This window comes from Aedes aegypti, chromosome 3 (assembly GCF_002204515.2).
Source record: "Aedes aegypti strain LVP_AGWG chromosome 3, AaegL5.0 Primary Assembly, whole genome shotgun sequence".
In the NCBI taxonomy this organism is placed as follows: Eukaryota; Metazoa; Arthropoda; class Insecta; order Diptera; family Culicidae; genus Aedes; species Aedes aegypti.
Window position 1 is genome coordinate 325284350 of NC_035109.1, and position 25366 is coordinate 325309715.

At 36.9% G+C, this 25366-nt stretch overlaps 1 protein-coding gene and 1 long non-coding RNA gene across 4 annotated transcripts in view; one reads left to right on the forward strand and one right to left on the reverse strand.

Moving 5' to 3' along the window:
- On the forward strand, positions 1 to 24321 carry LOC5565801 (aquaporin AQPAn.G). 3 transcript variants are annotated; one of them, XM_001650118.2, is made up of 4 exons: positions 1 to 329; positions 22887 to 23137; positions 23455 to 23829; positions 23887 to 24294. In XM_001650118.2, exons 1-4 carry the CDS (start codon positions 233 to 235, stop codon positions 24040 to 24042), a joined length of 879 nt encoding a protein of 292 aa, XP_001650168.2. In that variant the 5' UTR covers positions 1 to 232; the 3' UTR covers positions 24043 to 24294. The 3 variants fall into 3 exon arrangements, with proteins under 3 accessions (XP_001650168.2, XP_021705965.1, XP_021705966.1); XM_021850273.1 differs by lacking the exon at positions 1 to 329 and adding an exon at positions 22654 to 22766 and having other exon boundaries at positions 23887 to 24321; XM_021850274.1 differs by lacking the exon at positions 1 to 329 and adding an exon at positions 22795 to 22816 and having other exon boundaries at positions 23887 to 24321.
- The window catches only part of LOC110677993, a 21463-nt gene continuing 19185 nt past the window's right edge, over positions 23089 to 25366 (reverse strand). Inside the window, exon 3 of the long non-coding RNA XR_002501369.1 lies at positions 23089 to 23173. This is a non-coding gene — a long non-coding RNA (uncharacterized LOC110677993). The remainder of the gene's footprint in view (positions 23174 to 25366) is intronic.

The following is a 25366-nucleotide window of genomic DNA, read 5'->3' on the forward strand; positions in this document are numbered from 1 at the left end:
GATCGTTAGTTCGCCTCGCACTGGCGCGCAAATCGGTCGTGCCTTCGCTTCGTAAGCCCGCGTGGAATTGGTCATTTGACTAAAAAGCAGTACCTACTTACCTTCCCACAATTTGACTTTGAACTGCAATTGGTGAAACGTTACGTGCAAGGTAACGGTAGTGCGGCGGTGGTAACGAGAAAGTGTGCGGTGCATTCCAAGAGCAACCGGTTTTCGAGCGTGCGAAATTAAAATGTCCACAAATCATCAGAATGGCAAAGATTCCCATCTGCCGATGCCGGCAGAGCAGGCCCCTTCGGACGTTGGGAAAAGCAACCAGTCGTTTCTGGGTAAGGATCCACCGACGTGGAGGACAAGACGCAGAACCGCGTGAATCGCGGCCAACCAAACGTCGATAAAAATAAAAACGTGCGAAGACTTATTTTGGGCGAGGGCCAATCTAATTGGTTGTTGTTATTGCCGTCGTCTGAGGGCACGGTGTGTTTGAAACTGTTATTAACGAATGAAATGGCCAGATAGCTAGCTGTTCAGCAAGACCAAGCCAAGGGTCATGGGTTCGAATCCTGGCGGTCGAGGATCTTTTCGTAAACGAAATTTTCTCGACTCCTCAAGGCATACAATATCTTCGTACCTGCCACTCGACATACACATGTAAAAATGGTCAACTGGCAAAAAAAGCTCTCGGTTAATAAGTGTGGAAATGCTCATAAGAATACTAAGCTGAGGAGCAGGCTCTGCCTCAATTGGGAAGTAATACCATAAAGAAGAAGAAGAAGAAGAAGAAGACGTAGAAGAAGATGTTCACCAATACAGAACCCACTATTCAGAAGATATAGAATTCGAGCATCCTTCATGAATTTGAAAATATTTAAATTGGACAAACAAGTGCTAGAGTGATTTGAAGATTCTAGGCTATTTTGAAGGGATAAGTTCATAAGACAAAATATTCCCTGAAAGTGCATCAATTTGTAAACCAATCTAGTAACCACATCTTTTCACGTTATCGAGAAAATCAGAAGTTACAGTGTTTTGTAGGGAGTTCTTGATTGGGTTTTGATCAGGGTGTAGCTTCCATAATCGTCGGTAGATTGCCAATATTTCTCGCTTAATTTATGATCTCGCTCTGAAAGTCAATGGTAATCAAGTTTGTAGGTTTAACAAAGCTACGCTGAAGAGAAGATCTTCCTCTCTCTCCCAGAGTGGTGACAGTTTGCTTCGTGATTCATTTATTTTCTTAAAGGCATCGCGCTAAACACTCGATTACCAATGGCTTTTATGGCGAGGTCATAGGTTATGCGAGATTTCAACTTATATTCGTAGAAACACTTGAAATGAAACCACTTGCCAAATGGACATTGGAAAATTAAACATTATTAGGAAAGTAGCTGCTCAAGAGGTATGAAAACGCCACTTAAAGTTTTGGTGGGGATTTGTTGACCATGGTATTAAACATAACACTTGGGTGATCTAGAGTGATGATAACGAAGAATCAATAAGGTGTAAAATTATGATTAATTACACTGCGGAACACGTTTTTGTCTCCAGCATCAAAATACCTCTATTTACTTAATTAAGGGTTGCTAAATCCATTGCCGTTTACAGAATTATCATAGCACGTCTAGTTTTTGAGATATTAGGTGTTGAAAATGCAAAAAATGACTATTTCAGCCAACTTGCATGCAAGTTTGCCAGCTTGTAAGGGAAATTATTTGCTTAATTTGCCACAGAATTCAATATTTATGTGTATAACAATACTTATCATCAAAGTTCATAATACTTTTCATGCGGAAAAGTTATTTTTTGATGGTTTAGAGAAGTATTGTATTTTGCCATATAAGAGTAACGAAGAATTTCGTATGGAGACTGCAAGCATGTTAAAAAAATCGGATTAATCTAAATTTAATCGTGAAATTTCAACCAAAATATTTCTAAAACGAAAGTTTAAGTCCTCTTTTACATGCTTGGTGGCTAAGATCACAAAAAAGTTTGATAAAATATACTTCAAATTTTAGGTAAACATCAAGAAAACCAATGTTTTATACAACTTTGGCGACCTGTAGCTAAAAATTATGACGTGCTGGAAAATTTCTGAAAACGGCATCACATTCAGCAACCCCAAATCTACTAGAGACACATAATTTGATTCTTGAGACACGCGAAAATGTCATTTTTGTTGCGCTGTGTTATTCAACAAACATCGTTGCCCAACGTAAGGGTGGTCCAATATTAGAATAACCAAATTATAAAATAATTAATATTGATTGTATTCACCACTAGGGTGGTTAACGTTAGGGTTCTTATCTTAAAACATCAAGGTGGTATAAGTGGTCCGTTTCGCATAAAGTAGTTTTATATAAGAACATGTAGGGTTTTAAAGAAGTCATATAATTCTATTTATGCGAAACGTCCCGCCCCCCGATTGCAATTGTAACTAAGGTACCCCGATAATAAAATAATCCAAACTCATTATTATGGCAATTTGAAATATAAGTAGATGAAAAAACCGAATTTAGTACTATACCATTTAATTCCACTAGAGTTTGTATCCTTTGACAGATACGCGTATTTCGACCTCAACTGTAAGGCCGTCTTCAGTGTCGTGTACTAGACTCGACTCGAGTGATACAAACTCTAGTGGTATTAAATGGTATAGTACTAAATTCGTTTTTTTCATCTACTTATAAGTATTCTACTAAACAGTTCGAAGATTTATTATGAATTTGAAATATGTTGATCGTTAACAGGATGACCCAATAAAGGGTGAAGTGGTATTTATTACCTTAAACAGTGGCGCGGGAAGTGGGTATGACATGTACTACGCACAAAAAACACCTGGGTAGGACAGTCAGATGATTTTCCTACCCACGACTTAACAAAAAATGAAGAAAAGTTCAGCAGAACGCTTGAAAAACCAATTTAACCATTAATCATCTGTTCAATATACATAGAAACTATTTGATGGAGATTTTGCTCAACAAAACATTCCTGTTTTTTTCTGAAAAATGTTGCGATTAGCACTTCAATGCAAAGGCAAGCAGTTTCGACTATTTTTGTCAAATGTGTTTAAACATACACAAAAATTGATTCAATAAGGAAAACAAAATGATGGATATTCATATTTCTTTAAATGCATTATAACAAAAGTTGATCCAATGCATCATCCTAAAAACAGGACTGGTAGTGAGAGACCTGCAGACGAATTCCGGCGAGCAATTTCTTCGAAGAGAATAAAATTTCTTCCATTACTCAGCAGCGAGAAAATTTTATTCTCTTCGAAGAAAATACGTGTCGGAATCCACCTTCTGGTCTCTATTTTAATATAAAAGTCCAAAAAGTCTCTATTTTCAATGGAAGGTCTCTACAGTGTCTATTATAACTAAAATATCTCTAAAGCCTCTCTTTCATTGTTTTGCTTGCATTGAATCCTGATGCAAAATTTAACAGGCTCCACTTAAACCTTCCTAGACTATAACGCGTTAGTCTCAGATTCCCCGAGGAAAAGCTTCAAGATTATTATAATGATTTTATTTAGAATATTTTTAGGGCCTCCTGCAATTTGCGCCAGGATATTCTTGAGAACTCCAATGCTTTTACCCCGCCACTAATTTCCTCAGGTATTATTTGATTTTCTTTTTCCGAAACTATCCTAGAATTTCCTCTAGATATTTTTTTACTTCAACCGAATTCTTCAGTTGTTACATTCCTGCAGATTCTTTTTTCTGAGGAAATTCACAGAAAAATCCACAGGAATTTCACAGGTTTATTTTACAGTTTTCGAAAAAAAAAACTTAAGCATTTTTTCCAAGAAACCCTGCAAGAATTCTTCTGCCTATTCCTGTGGATTCATTCAAGAATTCATCCACGTTTCCTCTCAGAAATCCAAAATTGCATAAGGGGTTTTTCGAACAAATCTATTTTTTTCTAGGAATTGCTCAAGCACTTCATCCAAGTGGAAAAAAGTTCCTTAAAAAATTCTCAATCTTTGGAAGTTTATTAAAATTTTCACACCAGTTAATACAGCAGCATTTTTTCCAATAACTCCTACAAAAGTTTCCGTTGAGATTCTATCCAATGTTTTTTGCGATTTTGTTTCATATATATTGCGGAACACTATCCTAATATTCGATTGATTTGTTTTTTTCGATTATCTTAGCAAATTATTTAGAAAAAACCTTCTAAAACTTCCTCAAGAGTCCAAGAGTTGTTTCAGAGAACCTATTGTGGCTACTTTAAAATTTTCACAGTTTTATCAGAGGTTACTTAAGGATTTTTTACTTTTAATATACCTCACGGATTTATTCTTCAGCAAAAATATGCTCAGCATTTTCCGGGAGTCATTTTAGGAAGAAATCCTGAAAATAAAATTTGACGGCTTTCTTAAAAAAAAGTCTCAAATAAATACTAGAGGAATTTCTGTACAAATTATTAGAAGTAATCTCCGGAGCTTAGAGAAATCCTTAGTTGAAAACTTATATAATTCTTGAATGAAAATTTCCGTGGAATCAGTCTTCTATCGCCTGGCTCCTATTAGGTTTCGTGTTGATCCCTTGATTCCTAGTTGGTCTCTTTTCGGTCTCACTTGGTTGCTTTTAGGTCTGCTTTTGTTATTTTGCAAGCAAGAGGTCTCCAATTTCCAATTTTAAAAGCACTCTGTCCCTGCTATCTAAGTGAAGACGAAAAGCTTTCATAGTCTGGCATAAAAATCAGAGGGTTGGGAGCAAAATGGTGTTACCAACAACCAACATTTAGGGAAATTACTTTGAATTCTTTTTCACTCTATACAAATTGTATGGGAGTTGATCAAAAAACAAGCCAGTCTTCTAAGAGTGTTATGTTATTTTTTCTGATGAGCAAAAATATCGTTAGAACGATTGGAAGCAGTAGAATTTCTTCAAATCAACTCAATATTGACCAAAATGTCACTTGCAACCCTTGCATTTGAGCCACTTAAATATAGTAACTTTCAATTTCAAGCTTAGGATTCCATGGGGTTAACCTTTTTATTATTGTGCGATATTTGCCAGAAAACTATTCGCCAGAATGACATCCACCAGAAAACCATTCGCCAGAATGTACCATTCGCCAGAATGTACCATTCGCCAGAAAGTACCGTTTCCCAGAATTATTTTTCTTTTCAAATTTAATCAATTAATTCATGGTGAAACATCCCGGAATCCAAAGATGGCCGTCACAATAGTCGATTATTGCCCTTCAAGAGCACTAAATAGATAAAAGTATAACCTTATTTTAGGGCCCAGATAGCCGTAGCGGTAAACGCGCAGCTATTCAGCAAGACCAAGCTGAGGGTCGTGGGTTCGAATCCCACCGGTCGAGGATCTTTTCGGGTTGGAAATTTTCTCGACTTCCCAGGGCATAGAGTATCTTCGTACCTGCCACACGATATACGCATGCAAAAATGGTCACTGGCACAGTAAGCTCTCAGTTAATAACTGTGGAAGTGCTCATAAGAACACTAAGCTGAGAAGCAGGCTCTGTCCCAGTAGGGACGTAATGCCAGAAAGAAGAAGAAGAATAACCTTATTTTAAGCTTTTTGCTAGGGCACAGACCGGAGACAATATAAAACTGTTATTCTACAACTTTTACGAGATTTTTGCCAATGATGTTTTGATACAATATTTTAAGCAGTTTTACTTTAATAAAATTGCATTTCCTTTTTACCACAAGCTGTTCTTTATGAGAATAAAATATTTCACAGAATATCTCATACAACTACCAGGTAATTTTGAATAAATTGGGGTTGTGCTACTTTCTCCCAAATATCAGTACTCCGAATGTAGTTTCCCCGAACACCAGTTCTGCGAATGCCAGTTTCCTGAATATACCGTTTTCGCAAGTGGTTTATTTCCCCGAAAAGTTTTTGGTACTCACAATTGTCATAACTTTATACATTTCAAGGTGATGAACGGTTCATATGATGTACACCCTTCTTTTTCATCATCGGTTCTTTAAATTTTCATCTAACTTACTTCACTTAATTTTTCATTATCGTTCTTTCTAGTTTACCATTCTGTCACTGTAGATTGTTTTTATTCATTTTGAAATGCATCTATTTTGAGGCCGTCCTTTAAACCACGTGGTTATTTAAGGGGGTATAGGGGAAACTCTGTCCAGATACCACGATCCATACAAATCTCTGGTCGTTCTGGAGAATGGATTGCAGGGAAAAGTGTCATACGGTAGCTGGCGTTCGAAGGACATTCAAGGGAGTGACATTCGGGTAGCACTATCGGTTTTTAGAGATATGCTGAATCGCAAGTCAGTCCCATCTGCATTTTCGTCAAAATTTAGTTAATATCTGAACTAACGCGATAACACATTTTATTCGGAAATATTAGAAAAAAAAAACACCAAGTCGGATTGTCCCATAATGAAAAGTAACTACATATCAGTCTTACTAAGATATCAAAGTAAAAGGCAAATTGTAAAAATTTCATTGAGATTCAAACATATTTCAAGCTCCAAGATTTTTTTAAATTTCCGTAAGGAAAACGAGTTTGTAAACTTCACTGTTCATTTTCCCAATGCCTACTTCTTACAGATGGGACTGGTTTGCGATTCACGGCATTATGAGTTACGTAAATTGCAGTACAAGAAAAAAGTATTCAAAAAAGTAATTGCATATCGCTACTTGATATGGCTTGGAGTAGCGATGGCAAAAAAAGTTGCAACGTTTATCAAAAATTCGTAAATAACTATTTATCTAGTCCTTAAGTAACAAAAATTCAAAGAACTGCTCATGATGTAAAGAAGGAATAATCTCTTATGAAATCTTCCAAACCATAATTCTTTGTAAAACATATATCAAATACCATTTTAATTGAAACTGAAAAATTCAGATAAAAATCATATTAAATTTGCTATTAACTATAACATAATATTAAATCTCATGCTATAATATCTTATCGATAATAGTTGCAACGTATATCATAATATCGTAAATATCTAATAATCTAGTCTTTAAGAAGTAACAAAATTTCGAAGAACAGCTTATGGTGAAAAGAAAGGAAAATCTCTTGTGAAGTCTTTCAAACCATATTTCCCTGTACAGCTTATATTAAAACACCTTTTTATCCGTCATGCTGAATATCAAATCTTTACATCAGTTAGCAGTATCTCTCATACATAGTGGAGCAGCTTTTAATGAATGAAATTGTTATTCTGTTGTGTGCTCTTCTTCTTTCTAGCTTTACGCTCCCTCCGATGTCTGTTCATTTCATATTGATAAAAATACAATTGTTGATGTTCATCATTGAATGCCTGAGAAGTCGCCTTTTTTTAAACAGCAAGGAAGTCATTTGTACCCAGTCCAAGAATTAGAGTGCTACTAGTAGCTTACTAAGTCAACTGGAGATAGTCTTCAAGGGACCATAATCTTACAATTTTTGTTTTAACGGTCTGCCTCGGTTATTTCTCCTATAATTGCAAACTAGATATTCCTGCAAAAAAAATTAAAAAAATCTAGGGGATGGCCTATTCTGGGGAATGGTACTTTCTGGCGAATGGTTTTCTGGCGAAAGTTACATTCTGGCAAATGTTTTTCTGGCATATGGTACTTTCTGGCGGATGTTATTCTGGCGAATATCGCACAATCCAATGTAAACGCGCCTCTGACCCTAACCCGAACATGAACCAAAGAAACAAAATATAGAAGCCAGGAAATAAGAATTTAATTGTTCATACCATCAGATCAGATATTTCTCTAAGATTTAAGACTGTTTCTTGAGAAAACTTCGAGACATTACGACAATTATTGTGTATGTTTCTTCATAATCTTCTCTAGAAATTTTATGAGAAATTATTTAAGATACGTTCAGATATTAGGGAGCCGGATCCAATTCTTGGCACTTTTGATTCACATCGGCAGTGGGTTTTTTTTTTTCAAAGCTACCGAGTTCATATTTGGCAACAATATGCGTCGTACTGAAGCGCTTCTTATTGCAAAGTTTCAGACAATTCAACCGAGAAAACCCCCCATGCCAAAGTGAATCGTGGAAGTTCCCAAGTGGTTATGCACCCTATTCCGGAAATTTCTGAAAGAGTACGTTTAGTAATTATTTTCCAAGGAATTTTTTCTCGGATATCCCTAGGAAGTTCAATATTTTATCCACTGATTCACCCACCGATTTCCCGCAAAACATTCCCACCGATTCCTGGGCAAAACATCTTCTAAAATTCAATCAATAAATTCTCCTGACATACCTCTAGAAATTTCTATGATTTTATCTGGAGGAATATATAGAGGAAATTCTAGGACAGTTTTGGGAAAACAATCATAATAATTTCTGAGGAAATTACTGGAGGTAGTAGCTTTGAAGTTCTAATGGATTTTCTGGGGCACATTCTGGAGAAATTATTCTAAGCAGCTAAAAGTATATTTGGGAGGATTGGTAGAGAAATCTCTAGAAAAATTTGGAGAGAGATTCCTCCAGGAGACCCGGAGAATAAATTAAATTACTATGACAATTAGTTTCACGAATCTTCTTGAAGAATCTGAAACTAAATTCTTGAAGAGCATGTTTAATCCACCATAGTCTCTGGAGCCTGTACAATTTTGCAGCAGGATTTAATGCAAGTATTTTAAGAAACCCCTTAGTATGATGCAAATCATGCAAAAGTTTGGGATCACCTGAGTCGCACGAAAAATATTTTTGTCAATATCTCTGCTATTTTTTAACCGATTTTAATAGTCCATAACTTTTTCAAGCGCAAATGATGTAGCGTACATGATTGGTTTGAGATTTCACAGAATATTCGTGTTTTAAGAAAGTTCAGGTGAACTCAAACTTTTGCACAATGACTTGAATGACTGCTTCATTCAGTTTAAATAGTTTTCAGATTTTTTCACCAAAATTTCGTGAGCGCTTTTAAAAGAATATACCTAAGATTACGATTCTAATGACACATTGATTTAAATTTTTGGTCTGTCCAATGCTGAAAAAATTAGCCATGTTTTTTCGGTGCGTTTTTTGAAAAATGTCACGACTTTAAGTAAAAATTACGTACACAAAATTTTAAAAATGTTTCCAAAAAAAATACGACCTAAGAATAACTTAAGAGAGTTTCAATTGGACGAGTAATCACAGAGATATGGACAAAACATTTTTGTATGTTTTTAAGGGGGTGAACCCAAACTTATGCACGGGAGTGTACGTCCCATCAATATGAAGTCTTCGGCAAAGTTGTAGCTGGGAAGATTTCACATGAGAAGAGTTTGTTCACTTTTCCATAGATTGTTATGATGAGTAGTTAGAGGACTGAACACAAAAGGTTTGCTTTTTCCATAATAATTTCCACACAAACTTCACAATCAAATTTCTTCTAAATTGCTTCAAATTTTGGGAAAATTATTTTCATCATAATTGACACCATTTAAGCATAGGGGAGCAAAACCTTTAAAATTTGCATCAGTCTAGTGAAGATGCATCGAAGCCGAACCTCGAACTTTAAAGAGCACAAATCTAGAGAACCAAACAGCCGTTTGCGCTGGTGGTAATTAATCGATTAAATTTTCAACCCGAACGGTTGTCTGGTTCTCTAGATTCAAGTTCTTTGAAATTCGAGGCTTGGCTAAAGAAATATTATGAAGCATGTGCAGTGTCGGATTTGGGCTTCGGGGGGCCCGGGTCAGATCTCTTTACGGGGGCCCTTGGTACAAAATGATCGGGAAGCTTAGTATTACGAAAATAAGATATTTGGAAAGCATGTACATGAACCCCGTGCGCCAATCGAGCTTGCTGCTCTAGTGCACGCTACATAGGTATAAACAGCCAATAGTTACACATTCTCCTGTGCGCGTTGATAGTCACCATAAAAGTTTATTTCCTTTGTAATTGTGAATGTTATATCAACTAGCTTTGTTCAATAGATTTTTAGTGTTTAAAATAAGTTATTAGTTTGGCCAGTACTACGTAGTAGGGTAAATGTTGACAATAAAGAAAAATAAGGTTATTTTTACCTAATTTGACAAATTGACGGGAACTTACTTACTAAAATAATATTTTATACTTTGTACATCTTTATTACAGTGCACGCTGACATAAAATCAACAACTACAAAGAAAACAAACGTAGTCACGAAGCGTGCACTAGAGCAGCGAGCTCGATTTGCGCACGGGGTTCATGTACACCTGATACCTTTAAGGCCTTTGGGGGACTACTTAGCGTCCACGTAGGGACTTCAAAATTTTACCTGATTTTTTTCTTACCAAAACGAGCACTTTACAATAACGAACTAAAAACATTTCGCATTTTCGAAAAATAAGGGATGGCCTAGTGCCCAAGGCTAAAGTCTTAGTTACTTGCTTTACAATTTTAATGTTCCCGATATTAACAACAGTTTGGAAGAACTATGGACACTTAGATAACTTGCAGATGATGCTCTAGTATCTGTAAATAGCCTTTCAAGCGGAAATCCTGCAAAGACCATAGCAAAATTACCTTGATAATCTATAAGCTAATAATTTAAGAATCGGGGAAAATATAATTGTATAAAAATTCTGTCGATTATAGCCAAAATTATGATATATTCTAAACTCTTAGTGAATATTGCTATTATCAAACGAAATATGTGGATTTGGGTCAAACCTGTAGTTAATTCTAAGCTTTTAGTAAAATTTGACATATTACAAGAAAACAAAGAAAATATTAATACAAATATATACAAATACAACTGGAAAAGACTACAGAAGAATATGGAAATATCGAAACTCCGGTAGGATTTCAGATAGAATAGCTGTTTCAGTATCGTGATAGCGAAATCAGGAAAATCCACGAATTATCGAGTATCTTCGTCTTTTCAAGATCATTCCAGGACAAAGAGCACTGTAATTTAGATAGTTTCTCTTCAAAAAGTTGCGACAGCTTGCTATTATTAACCCGCGAAAAGTTTTAAAGTTTTTGATATAACCTTGATGATTTTCATCAGAGAGGATTTTCATTGGAACTGGAAAAATGAGACAAACATCGTATTGAATTAGCTACTCACTTAAAAAAAAAACATAATCTCATGTCATAATATCTCTGTTAGAAATGGTATCGGATTCGTATTTTCAATTTAAAATCTTTAATCATTAATGTAAAAATAATTCATTGAACAGTATTCACTTCTCGGGGGGCCCCCTTCATCAGGGGGCCCGGGGCATTTGCCCCCTCGGCACCCCCCCCCCAAATCCGGGCCTGAGCATGTGATTATCCCTTCAAAATAGCCCTATACATTCTAACCACGATAACTTTCAATTCCCTTAATGAAATATAATCATATTCATGGAGAAGATAAACTCCAATACAATATCCGAGTGGTAGGCTCTTAATTGGTGGACATTTTATTTTCGGTAATATCGGTTCCATACGCACCGTGGGGGAGGTGTGCTTCGGTCATAACAAAGCATCAATTGAAACTAATTTCGGGAAGAGACGGGAGTTCTGTTTGGCGAATGAATACGTGACCGGACTGTGCTATTGTGAGTTATGTACATCGTTATTACATGTAATGAGATATAGCGAATGATACCGAGAGCTAGTATGAAGCTAATCTCGCATGGGAAAGACATGCGATGAGTGTGTTATGAAATTGATTTAAAGAAAGTTGATACACACTTGTTGAAACGCTGTTGACGCAAGCTCAAGTGCATAATCCCATTTGAAGACGTTTGTTTGAACACGTGCTACCAGCATCATCATAGAGTGCAACAACGATCGAAAACAAGTTTAATCGCCAAATCGAGCTTTTTGTACTATAAGCGTATGTAAACGGCTACAACTGAGTCGATGGGGATGAGGCGGATTCGTTATTGACATTATCGAGCGAGATAGGGTTTGTCTTATCGGTGGAAGCGCTTCTTGTTTTCCCAACACATCTACTATTACAGTGCGTGCCGTTTGGATGTCAATAACAGAAATGCCCAAAAATTAACTACTACTAGCATTGTTACTGAATCACTTTTATCTAATGGATTCGAACAAATTTTTTAACAATTTCAATTGTAATACAGTTATTATAGATACTTGGATCCAAACGCAACATTAAGTCGACGAGCATGTTGTAGTTCATGCTGGCGAACCGGTTCCGCATTCCGTTGCCGTTCCGCTATCATTGCGTTTGGGCCTTTATGCGTAGAATAGCAGTGCTACGCATCATAGTGAATCAACGACCAAAACAAAGTTCATCATCAAATCGAGCTTCCCTTCCAATAAACGACTAGAAGTGAGTCGACGGGGATGAGGCGGATTTGTTTTTGACATTATCGAGCGAGGTAGGATTTTTCTTATCGGAGAAGGCGCCTCTTGTTTCCCAAACTCATCCACAATTACACTAGGGACGTGGACGACCCGACGTTCGGACGTCAATGACAGCCGAAGGGGCGATACGATAACGGGTTTGGTAATCGATCGGTTCGATTCGGCTCCAACCTGCATGATCCTAATTGTAGAGGGTATTTTCGTCAGTCGATTACGTCCACGAGTAGTCAATGGCAGTCGAATTAAATCACCCCACGGCCACCCCCCATTCGATGATTGATCGGTAGTTCGGTTCAGACGCAATTGTGGCTTGCAGCAGCCAACATCCATGGGAATCACCCTATCTGGGAAATTTTCTATTCATTCTTGGCGTTGTCTCGCTCATTGACACTTCAACACGGTAATCCTACGTCCTTTGCTAAAAGTCAACGATTACATTGCGATGCTGTTTGTCACTGGCAAACAGGTGAGTTTGTTGCCTGTTGAGTCGGCGTCGTATTTACCATGATTTATGGGCATTTCGCGAGAGTGCTCGGTAGGTGTCGTAAAAATCTCGGCACTTCGGAAATGTGTACACCTTGGCGGGGACACGTTGTTGCTGATAATAATAATCGGAGAGATATATAGTAGCCAATTTGAAGTATCCTTTGGAGAGGCTTGTGCAGCTAGGCTGGATTTAACATAGCTGAAGGATGCGCAAAACCGGATGCCTGTGTTCGAGTCATAATTAATTTGTTATCAGGAAACTGCGCAGCTCTCAACTTGGTGATCACGAATGATACAAATGGGAATGCTCGATCTTTGAATTGTAAAGAGGACGAGCTGTTTAATTTTCTAACAGGTAAAAACGTACTTATATAATTTATTACTGAAACTTATTTGAAACCTGGATCCAAACTCAAAAGAGATCCTAACTTTTGGGGCATGTTGGGAGTGGCAATCATCATTCAGAGGCGTATAAAACATCAACTGTTTTTGTCATGTGGAACTAAAGTTTTTGAAGCTTTGGGTGTTTCTGTTGAAACACAGCTTGGTAAATATACTTTCATAGCTGCCTATTTGCCATTTCAATGCTTTGGGCAGCAAATTTTGTCATTGTTGACTTTAACGACAAACATCGGTCATAGAATAATTCGCAAAGTAATTCCATCGGCAGAATTTTATTTGATTAGTGTTTTCAGGATATTTTTCAATTCGATACCCTGATAGCCCTTCATGTTTTTCCTCTTCTAGAAAACCATCTACGATTGATTTGGTCTGAACCGACTCTAGTCACCTTTGAATCCAACTGGTTATTCATGCTGATTTTGATTCTGATCATGTCCCTGTTACATTTCAAACATCCCAAGAAGCGATTCGCAATCCTATCAGCTCCACTTTAAATTGTTTTTGAGCTGAATCGAAAATATGAGAAACATACATCGATAATAATCTTTATGTTAACATTTCTTTACAAACAAAACTTGATATTGACAATGCTCTTGAAACTTTTGATCCGTCTTAAAAACGTGAGGAGAAGGCAAATTCAACGCACTCGCGATCCTACTATGAAAAGTATATGGCAGGATTTGCAGAAAGAAATCAAGAAACGTTTTTCATAATTAAGAAACAAAAATTTGAAGATACTTTTACTGATATCAACACCACCGAGCCCATAGCAAACATTTTTGGTAGGTTCTCAACAGAGATTTTCCAAGCTATGAATGTCAAAAATTGTTGTGACATTGGATAGCATTACTAAATAAAACTCGTGACGGGTCTGGAGGAAGATCTTTACGGAATGTTATTTTTTTCTACATCTCCGAACAAAGAGTGTCTTTGAGCTTGTCGCGATATACATATTTGAATATTGTAAATTGGCAAAGGAAGTTCGCTGTAATTCATAAAGGGAACGCTCATAGAATATTTCGCTGCAGATCAAGCTCTGTCCCAGTTTGGACGTAACGCTTGATGAAAATTACTTGATAAAAGAAGGGAACATTTATTTGCAAAATATAAAAGCTCCAGCTTTGTGGGCTTCGTAGCCGTGCGGTTAGTGTCACCAGACATTTAGCCGCATCGTGCTAAGGTGTGTGGGTTCGATTCCCGCTGCAGGCCGGAAAACTTTTCGTGAGGAATGTTCTCCGACTACCACTGGGCGTTGCATGCTAGTCCGTTGTCTAGTGTGGTGCTTCCTTCAAAGGGCAAAATGCCCACTGGAAGCATTAACGTGTAGGTGTCTTTTTGAAAAAAAAAATTGCGTTCAGAATCATCGAAGTGTTTGTGTTACTTTTCTCCGAATGTGTTTCTCCAAATGTCGATTCCCAGAATGCCCTTTTCCTTGAATGCCGTTTCCCCGAATGAGCGGTTTCCCTGAAAAGTGGTGCACATATTAGATGGCCAGTTTGTTCACCACCGTGAAATGTATAAAGTTACGACAATTATGAGTGCTAAAAACTTTTCGGGAAACGGGATATTCGGAGAACTGGCGTTCGGGGAAACGACAGTCGGGAAACCGACATTCAGGAAAAAGTAGCACAACCCATCAAAGTAACTGCAGTAAACGATGTCTCCATTCGCTGATAACTTGAGCACATCAGTGTTATCGAATGCTGCCACCCTTTTGTCACTTGGAAACAATGTAATATTTAATAAAATAAAAATTATAGCTCCAAAAAACAGCATATGTATAATAGAAGGTTGTTGAATAAAGTATCATTTTGTATCATGACTCCAAAAAAAGCGTGAACGAATGTCATCTTAACAAATTCTTGATTTCAGACTCATTATGCCAAACGACCATTATGCCAAACGACCGTTATGCCAAACGACCGTTATGCCAAACGAATTTATGCCAAATGACCATTATGCCAAACAACTTTATGCCAAACGGCTTTATGCCAAACGACTTTATGCCAAATGACCTATCACCATCTGAAAAACTTCCTGTAAGAGCTGGTGTTCCCCAAGGCAGCATTTTGGGACCAATATTATACAATATTTTCACATCTGACTTACGTGAGTTACCTCAGGGATGTAAAAAATCCTTGTTTGTGGATGACACAGGCCGCCAAAGGACGAAGTCTGCGTGTCATCTGTAGTCGATTGCAAAAAAGTTTGGATATTTTTTCTTCATACTTGCAAAAATGGAAGATTTCTCCTAATGTTTCCAAAACTCAATTAATAATATTCTCACATAAAACAAAAGCTCTTTATTTGAAGCCTTCAGGTACCCAGATAACCAGAAGTCGCATAACAATATACGAACAAAGTCGCTTATTTGTACAGACTGCATCACTCCCACACTACATGGTGGATGAAATCGTTTGATCGATGAATTTCCTCGCATAAAACGCTATTTTATGAGTTCATATGTACACTCCATTTAGTCCCGTATATTTGTACATAGTAATTCGGATCAATCCGTAGCAGCTGTCAAATAAAATTTGTTATCATAAATTAAGTCGCATAAGAGTACAGACTTATTCGCAAGAAAATCTTCACACTCGCATTACATGTTATGTTTCATCATATAAAATATGCACGTATATCGCCTCCACTTTTGTACGCATAAGGCTTTTTCGCGACATCTTATACGTGAAACTTTGCACATATATGCATCGCATAACACAAAAGGTAATTTGTTTATACGTACATTCTGGTTGTCTGGGTAGACATGTTGTTACGATGAGAGGGGTTACAATGAATTTGTCAGATTAAGTTAAGTGAGCTAGAGCTTATGCTAGGTAATAATTTCACTTTCAAAAATTACATTGAGGGCATTCAAGCCAAATGTAACAAATATATAAAATGTCTGTATCCACTTATCAACAGAAAATCTAAACTTTGTTTTAACCTTCCCGTCGTCGCGCGGTTCGCAACCTTCAGAACCACCACGCTGCTGTTGTGAGCGAAAAGCGACCTTTTTTCACCAGTGTTGTACAAAATAAAACAGCGCGGCGACTGAAGTGTTAAGAACAAGCTTTTGATCTTCAAACATATTTTCAGGCCTGCCATGTTGTATGCTGTACCAATATGGACTAGCTATTGTTATACCAGGAAGAAAGCTCTGCAGACGATTCAAAATAAATTTTTGAAAATGATTCTGAATTTTCCTTCCTAGTAAAGTACCAATGAGTTACATAGAATATTCAATTTTAAAACATTGGAACAAATGTCAATTAAAATAATTAATAATTTTAGACAAAAATCGTTGTAATCTTCTATTGTAACGATTAATGCGTTATGTATTTAGGTTAAGTTAGGTCAAGTAAACTAAAAGCGTTATTTTTTATTTTATAAGCAGGTGAAATCACCTGTAAAAATTCCAGTGTTTGGATTTTACAGTATCGAGCAATTCGGGTGATTTATGTTTTGCATAAAATTGGTAATAATTTTCATATTTTCTGGTAATGCACAATGTTATTACAATTACACTTAATTTGGCAAACATATCTCTATCTGCCGATATTGAATACCTTTCCTCTAAACAGTGTTGTTTAGACTCATTTCCCCGAAAATAACATTTTCCGAACTACGAAGCCACGAACTACTACAACCGTGATCTATCCTCCTAAGATAGAAAAGCAGATGGTTAAGCTTGAGTACTGCACACAAAATCGATCAATTTTGATCCCAGAGAGCCACAATTCAAGTTTCGGTGAAATGAAATGAGTGAGTGAGTGAGTGCGAATCATTTCACCGAAACTTGAATTGCGGCCCACCGAGATCGAAACTGTCGGATCCCATGTGCAACACTCAAGCCCAACCACCTCCCCCTCCATCTCAGGAATACATGGAACAGTTATAACAGTTCATGGCTTCACAATTCGAATTTCGGGGAAATGAGTCTGATCAACACTGCCTCTAAAAAGTAAAAATAGCTGACTGCAAAAGTCGAAAATAAAAAAGAGAAGCCTAATTATAATCCTTTGGACCATTGACCATTAGGTTGCAAACATAGTACAGAAAATTAAAAAAATATACGCCTCTGTTTCTTGATCAGAATGAGAGTGGGTCAACGAATGTTATGAGGTAGGCTACTTGCCTACTGGTAGACTTGGTGGTGGACCCGTTCCAGGCAGTGATATTTTACTTAATTAATAAGCTTAAGTAAGTGTTGATGATCAGAGACCATCGGAATCAACTGACTGTATTTGGCTGGACAGGGGTATTTTATACCCGTCCAGCACTTCAAAAGTGTCGCACTACATTTTACAATTACATAGGGTCTATCGGAAGACTTCTGGAGTGATTTGTGCTTTGGTCAGCGCGTGACAATTAAAGTCCATCAAGTGGATGGCTCATAGCAAACGAACATATTGCAATCGAACTGTGCCCCCAATGGGGCGACGGTTCGATGCAGTCTTTCGCGCGCGTAAGCATAACTATTTGGTAGGTGCTATGTGTTAGCACCGAATTTAAATATTGCGCATGGGCACATGTTTTCACAAGTACACCACAGTTACAAGTGTTGACACACAATGATTGGCGCCAAACAGTAGGTGGTGTGTGTCTGTCTTGTTTTCGTTCATGGCTCGTTATCTTCCACGAACGATAAATGTCATGCGTGATGTATGAATGCAGGCGGATAAATGGGATGAAATTATGGCTCGTGTGTCAATGATCGTTAAATTTTCCAAAGCCTGAAAAATTCCTAACAGCTACGGCAACTGAAATGTAATATGATACTAACAAAATGTTAATAAAAGCTTAATTTTGTCATACTAAATTAGGATGATAGTGTTGTCTAACACAGAACACCAAGATATAAGAAATGAATGCAATGTTTGGAATGTTACTTATAAGTTTGTGTTATACAACATCACCAAAAGTTTGAGCTTTACAGTGGAGACAATAATTTTTGTGCATTATAATTTATACTTTGCTGAAACACGTTATCGATATCATTAACGACTACAACGATTATTTTGCCTTTTTAATAAACGATTCAGAGATAATTTATGTTGTTTTTTAAGATTTCATAATTCTAAATACGACTGTGTTCAGTTCGTTCTCGTATATAACAGTTTATTTTGACAGGTTTCAATGAAAAAACGATTAATACGATTCTGAGAAGCGAAATCTAATTTGTCGATTAATATGATTTATTTTCATTTTTGAGATTTCATCTGCATATCAATGAAGGATCCGGCAAAAAAAAAAATTGTTTTTAGATATATGATTTTTATTGTACATAGATATACGATGTCTCAAAACCAAAAATTCGTGTGTTCTTGTGGATTCAAATTACATAAAAAAGAAACCTCAACGTTTGAACCAAAAATATTAAGATTTAGAAGTAGTATAAGTGACTAAAATGTGAATTAGACTTTATATTTGCTTTTAAAGTTTGTAAATTTGAGTAGTGCGAGTAAAAAAAGCGAAGTTTGCGAGTGCGAGTCAAAAAACAAAGTTTGACAGTAGTGTTTGATCCGTTGGATCTATGAGTGCACTTCGAAAGTACAAGCAAACGGTTTCGTTTTTTAACCGCCGGAGTTATTGTTTGTTTTTCGGTTTCCGCGTTTTCCTGGGCAGTGCGGAGTGCGTCGTGGAAGACCAAATCATTCGTGTTTTTGTTTTGTGTCATCAGAGCGATTTGTTGCATGAAAAGTAAAAACGTTATTTTCCTTGCGTCTCCAGAGTGAATTCTTTCTCAGTTAAATGAAGCTGAAAGTGGATTGTGGCTACTCATGTCAGTATTGCTATTTTATTGAAGGGTTTTCTAGATTTAGCTTTTTACGAATTAAACTAAATATGAGAATCTCTCAAAAAATGAAACAAAGACCATTTAATGTTTTCATTTGATTTAAAGAGTATGTTTTTTCGAAGATGCTTAAAAATATATGTGTAACTTTCGAGACTTTTAAGGGTACCAACGGTCATTTTACATTCGACAAAAACTATGAAATTACATTACAAAACTCTGATAGAAGTACTGAGATAGAGCCAATGTTAATCCTCAAAAATGGCTAACTTTTTTCCTATGAGAGCTTTGGTAGATAATGCAGATATAATCAATTTCAAACTCTCAAATGTGAAATAAAAAGCTTTTGAATTTATTGCCATACGTGGCAAAATGTTTATGATTGAAAAAAAACTAAAATCAATCATTGACTTCAAAATTTTTGAAATCAGGTTTTTTCAATCAAAATTAAGGAAGTTTTATGGGGCCCAGATAGCCGTAGCGGTAAACGTGCAGCTATTCAGCAAGACCAAGCTGAGGGTCGTGGGTTCGAATCCCACCGGTCGAGGATCTTTTCGGGTTGGAAATTTTCTCGACTTCCCAGGGCATAGTATCTTCGTACCTGCCACACGATATACACATGCAAAAATGGTCGATTGGCATAGATAGCTCTCAGTTAATAACTGTGGAAGTGCTCATAAGAACACTAAGCCTAGTTGTGACGTAACGCCAGAAAGAAGAATATGAAAATGTGTTCAATGTGTTCTATGCTCCAACTGAAACATAAGTACTTATTTCAATCAAATAGATATCAGAGAAGAAAAAACCTAATTTGAAGTTTCTAAGATTCAGTAGCGTAGTTAAGGGGATGCTGTCCGCACCGGGCCCCGTACTCCTAGGGACCTCAAAATCGCAGTGTGAATTTCACATGGCATCAAAGTTTGACATAGATTGTAGGCAACTGACATTTTGTAAGAACACAGAGAGAAAATAAGCATGGCATGCATAAGTTTTGCTGGAGACTTGGATTAGCGATGTACAGGGCCCCCTTGATTATCCCTTATTTTTAGTACCGTAAATTGGGGTGAAATTGATCGGTAGGTTGAAATTGATCACCGTGTCACACGATTATATTTCTTACTAATAAAGCACCGATATCAATGTTAACTGTAGTAAACGAACGTTGTTAGTCTTAACAATGGTCAAATAGTGTGTTGTGACGTTTTAGAAGTTGAAGAATGCTTATTTCTATGAAAATATTGTGAAAATGCAGAATCATGGCAGATGCAGATGCAGAAGAGGTATTGACAGACTTCCATAAACTTCTACTTCTAAACAAGGATATGAACATGGTGTCAGCGTGAAAGTTTTTGAGGATACTTAAAACATTTCCCCAAAACAGATGATATAATCGAAATTCGTACCAATTCGCTCATTTGGTTAAAATAATAGAATTTCTGTTAGTTAGTTCAAAATTCCTTTAGAAATTGCCTACATTTAGGCGTTTTACGCGGTACTTTTGAAATTTAATTATGAATTATCTCCGTTAATATTGCATTGTAAAGAATTTGGCAAGCATATTCAGATTCAGGGAGCCCAAATTTAGTAAGTAGAGTTGTTTTCAAAACTAACAATAATCGTTTTGATAAGTGATAAATTTAAGGGGCCCAAATAGCCGTAGCGGTAAACGCGCAGCTATTCAGCATGACCATGCTGAGGGTCGTGGGTTCGAATCCCGCTGGTCGAGGATCTTTTCGTAAAGGAAATTTTCTCGATTCCCAGGGCATAGAGTATCTTCGTACCTGCCACACGATATACACATGCAAAAATGGTCAATCGGCAAAGAAAGCTCTCAGTTAATAACTGTGGAAGTGCTCATAAGAACGCTAATCTGAGAAGCAGGCTTTGTCTTAGTTGGGACGTAACGTCAGAAAGAAGAAGGAGAAGTGATAAATTTCACCCCGAAATGGGATCCCCCGATTTTTTATTTTAGAGATAATTTTTAGTACCAAAATCACATTTGTTAGTAAATTTCGTTACATGAGCCAATAAGGCTCACCGTCGTACTTGTTTTCCTGCATTCAGTTGATTGGAATCGACAAAATTATAGAAAACAGATCAGAAAAACGGTGAAAGCTGATCAATTTCACCCGAATTTACGGTACTTTAGATCTAGGTGTAAAATGGGGCCCGGACGACGCCTTTGGGCTTCCACATTTGAGGGGCCTTTACAGATATTTTTTGTAATTTATTTTAATTCTTGTTGTTCAATCGATTGCATGCATGAGAGTGCTAAGCCTTCTTATAAAAAAACGCGGCCCTGGTATAGATACTTAACTAGGCTCAGATATCTTTTTTGAATTGTTGAGTATGGTTACGGCTTTGAATTCATAAATATTTAATAATAATAATAGTAATAATAATAACCAACAATAAATAAACGTTAAACAGAAAAATACAACCTTTTTCATCCCTTTAAAACATCCGATTTTTAAAGGAACATAGTGACATAATATTTGTATCTGCATTATCTCAAAATCAATTCTTTAGATCATCGCTTCCCAAACTGCTCGTTCAACAAAATGCGAGGTGACGAGGTGTTGGGAGGTCGCGAAAACCAAGTTTGGGAAACGATGCTTTAGATACAATTTAAGGTTTCAGTGTTTCTGATATTAAGAATACCAATGTACTGTTGAAATGGGTCATTAAAATAACCAAAACGGCCGCTATGGAAAGCATAGATAGCGCCACCGTAGTCTTGTGTGTGACAGAACAGCAATGCTGTCACAATTTTAAATCACATATACAGTGGCGTCTTGGGTTTGATGCGAAAACTATCTTCAATGATCCATTGTTCTAGGCAATATTTTGATGATTCCTCGACGGGCATCATCCTCCAATGACTAAACCAGGTCCGTCCCACGCGGGCTCAGATTGGGTACCACTTCTAGTACTGCATTAGGTCCCTCGGTAGTGGAAATGGTACCCAAGTTTGACAGATCGCAGTACACTTTCCACGGCATTCTAGATTACCTTATGAGCCATAAAATATTAGGCAACTACAAGGGACATGGGGGTCTTTAATGTGTATTTGACTAAACCATAACATTTATTGTAATTTTTTTAAACCATTCATGAATATCTACCGAAAAACCATCCAAATTTATTCTCAGGTGGCCTTAAATAATTCATCAAGGCATTTCTTCTGTTATTTTATATGAAATTATTTCATGAATTTTATCAACATTATCTCAATTAAACGTGTTCAAAAATTCCTCCAACATTTCGTTGAAAAAAAGGAAATTCTTTAAAGAAATTGTTCGATGATAAATGGCATATTTTTAAAACCTCTGTTTGACGGGTCCCCTAATCTTACTCCGCATTGACCAAAACTCTAGTTACGACTGCTATGATGATAATGATGGTTACAACAGTCGATTCATGAACGTTAATGAATTTTAATAAGGAATTTCCCTATCACTCAAAGCAATACAGGTTGATAACACGATACGTACGCATTAGATCTATACGTGACTCCATTGTACTCCATAACAACGTACAGATGTCACTCAATACAAAGCACCCCATAAATAAAAGTTTTGATGCGTTCAGCCGAATGAAGCGCGCAAACGCAGACATGTTTTACACATACCACGAAATAAAATTCAGTCGTGATTCTGTTTTCAGTTCCGGCTGGTAGAACACTTTCATGCATATTAGTCAGACCACCACGTTGGTTGTCAATAGAAAACATTTTTAACCATAGTCGCAAATTAGTTTTTATTGTTTTTTCAATTACAAACCTAAACAATGAGTCTTGCTTCTCTGTTGGACTATCTTGGAAGTACGAAGCTGATAATTTCACGCACCAAGGCCATACCAGCTAATGCTCTGGTACCGCTTGTTGCGAGCATGCAGGCGAATGGGTACTAATAAATTTCTCATTTTTATGGCTTTCTTCCAGGTACCGGTCACAACGCTCGGGATGTGATGTCAATCTTTTTGGCGGAATTTAGCGGCACCGCGACGCTCATGTTCCTGGGTTGCATGTGCTGCGTCACCGGATTTGGGAACACACCCACAAACGTTTCCGGCGGCATCGGGTTCGGCTTCACAGTTATGATGGCCATCATCACATTCGGTCACGTTTCCGGTGCTCACATCAATCCGAGCGTGTCGATTGCTGCACTGGTGTACGGACTGTTGAATGTTCCGGTGAGTTTTTGCGGCAGTTTGTATACAGTTACGGACCTTGTAATTAGACCATTTAAATGTTAAAAATAGAACTCTCTGAAACTCATGGTTTTATTTGTAATAATCAAAAGTTTTTTATACAAATCATGTAATGTCTCACACATTAGTAGAACAAATTTATGTTAAAGTTAGAAAAATGAAGAAATTTATGTTTGCGATTCAAAATTTGAGCGACAAAATAATAAGATTTTTTCATCTATTATTATAATAAAACATCCCCAGTAACTGTTTGTAGTGACTTAGAAAGTTTATTGTTAATGAACATGCGTTTTCCATAGATGCTCATCCTCTACCTGATCGCTCAATTCTTGGGAGGCCTTTGCGGGTACGGCTTACTGATGGCCGTTACCCCAATGAAGTACTTCACCGCAGCAATGGAAATCGGAAACGGAGCTTGCGTCACTGCACCGCACGATGATCTCAGCGTCATGGAAGCATTTGGAGTGGAGTTTTTCGTAACCGGAATCCTGGTTTGGACGTGCTGCGGTCTGTGGGACCCACGAAACAGCAAAATGGGAGAAGGTACTCCGGTGAAGTTTGCGTTGATCGTTGCCGGCATCTCCATCGCTGGTGGACCGTACACCGGAGCGAGTATGAACCCGGCCAGAACGCTGCCGCCTGCAGTGTGGAACGGAAGCTACAAGTCAATTTGGGTGAGATTCTTCAAGAAAGTTACTTTGATAAAAAAAATCTTAAATTTCAATTTGTAGATATACTTCATCGCACCACCATTGGCTGGTATGGTTATGCCTCTCATCTACAAGTACGTCTTCCGACGAGAACTTCCACAAGATGAACAAACGGCAATGGTCACAAAGACACCGGAAGAGATGAAGGCTCATATTGTGGAGCAAAACCGTTTCTAAGTTTGGAACAAATTCAATGAAACCTACTGGGAAGTCGATCTACAAAAAGTCTGCTCATATTTAAATTAGGTTACTAAGTATCGTGATAAATTAGATTAAGTTATTCTCATTGATGATATTGAAAACCTTATCGGTAAGCGATTACAGTTTACAAAAGTTTGTATTTTACACTTAAGAACACATTGTGCATGTTTATGAATGCAGCTCAATTTTAAGGACTGTGTAAATTATACTATATGATAATAAAAATCATAAATTTCATTGACTTATTCAATATAAGCTTACCCGGCAATCTTTGATCTGCCCAAGGATATGATATAAAAGCTCAACTGGGACTTCCCTCTGTGTTTTAGCCGATTTCCTTGACGACAACTACTGCTACTACGGTGCTTCCCTGTCCTTTATTATCAGAAAAAAAAATCTCAGTCAAATCTGTGCTCAACATTCGTTTCCTATAGCTAAACTGCATGCATCTTTTGAATGCGTAAGTCCACTAATTCAAAGGTAATCTGAGATATTTAAACGAGTTTTTGTTCAATGGAGCATAATTTTGTACGTTTGTCTTTGTTAAACATTCTTTTTATTGGGGAAAACTTGCACTAATTCTTGTTTGGAGGTGTTGCAAGTCGTGATAAGAGTTGAAAACAAGATGAAAATAAAAATATTGATTGCCAGCAAAGTAGAAGTAATTTTTCAAGCATTTCGAAAAAAGTTCTCTAATAATAGGTTTTAAAATACTACCAACAACATTACAGGTAACTCTCCTTTACTCGATATTGAAGGGACCATCGAGTTAGAGAGGTATCGAGTCACAGAACACAAAACTAGTGCAACTGCGATCTAAGGGACCATCGAGTTAGCCATGAAAACCAACTTTTACTATGGTTCTCTAACTCGATATCGAGATACGGAATATCGAGTAAGGGAGAGTTAACTGTATATTGCTTTCACACAGAAGTGATCATAAATGTACCGTGATGCATCAATAGCCGGACGCTTAAGCTGATCATAATTTTAATTTGCTTTAATAAAAATCATTGGGGAAATAAAAGCTGAATATTATTATGATTCATGAAGCTTAAAGCTTAATCTTGCAGTGAAACACCAAATAATATATGAATTGCTTCGAAATCTATGCAAAATATTATAAATGAAGTAGCTTGTCGTGTCTTTAAATCCGGACACTGTGGTTGCGTTGAATCAAAATCCGGACACTTGGATTGCTACACGTTTTGAACTTACATTATTTTTGTATTGTCATTAATTTGAATGTTCTTCTGTGAATACAAACGTACTCAAATCTGTTATCACTTCAAGGATTGTT

Coding starts and splice junctions, on each gene's coding strand:
- LOC5565801 (XM_001650118.2), top strand. CDS start 233: ATGTCCACAAATCATCAGAATGGCAAAGATTCCCATCTGCCGATGCCG. Junction 330..22,886: donor AAGCAACCAGTCGTTTCTGG/GTAAGGATCCAC, acceptor GCTTTCTTCCAG/GTACCGGTCACAACGCTCGG. Junction 23,138..23,454: donor ACGGACTGTTGAATGTTCCG/GTGAGTTTTTGC, acceptor CGTTTTCCATAG/ATGCTCATCCTCTACCTGAT.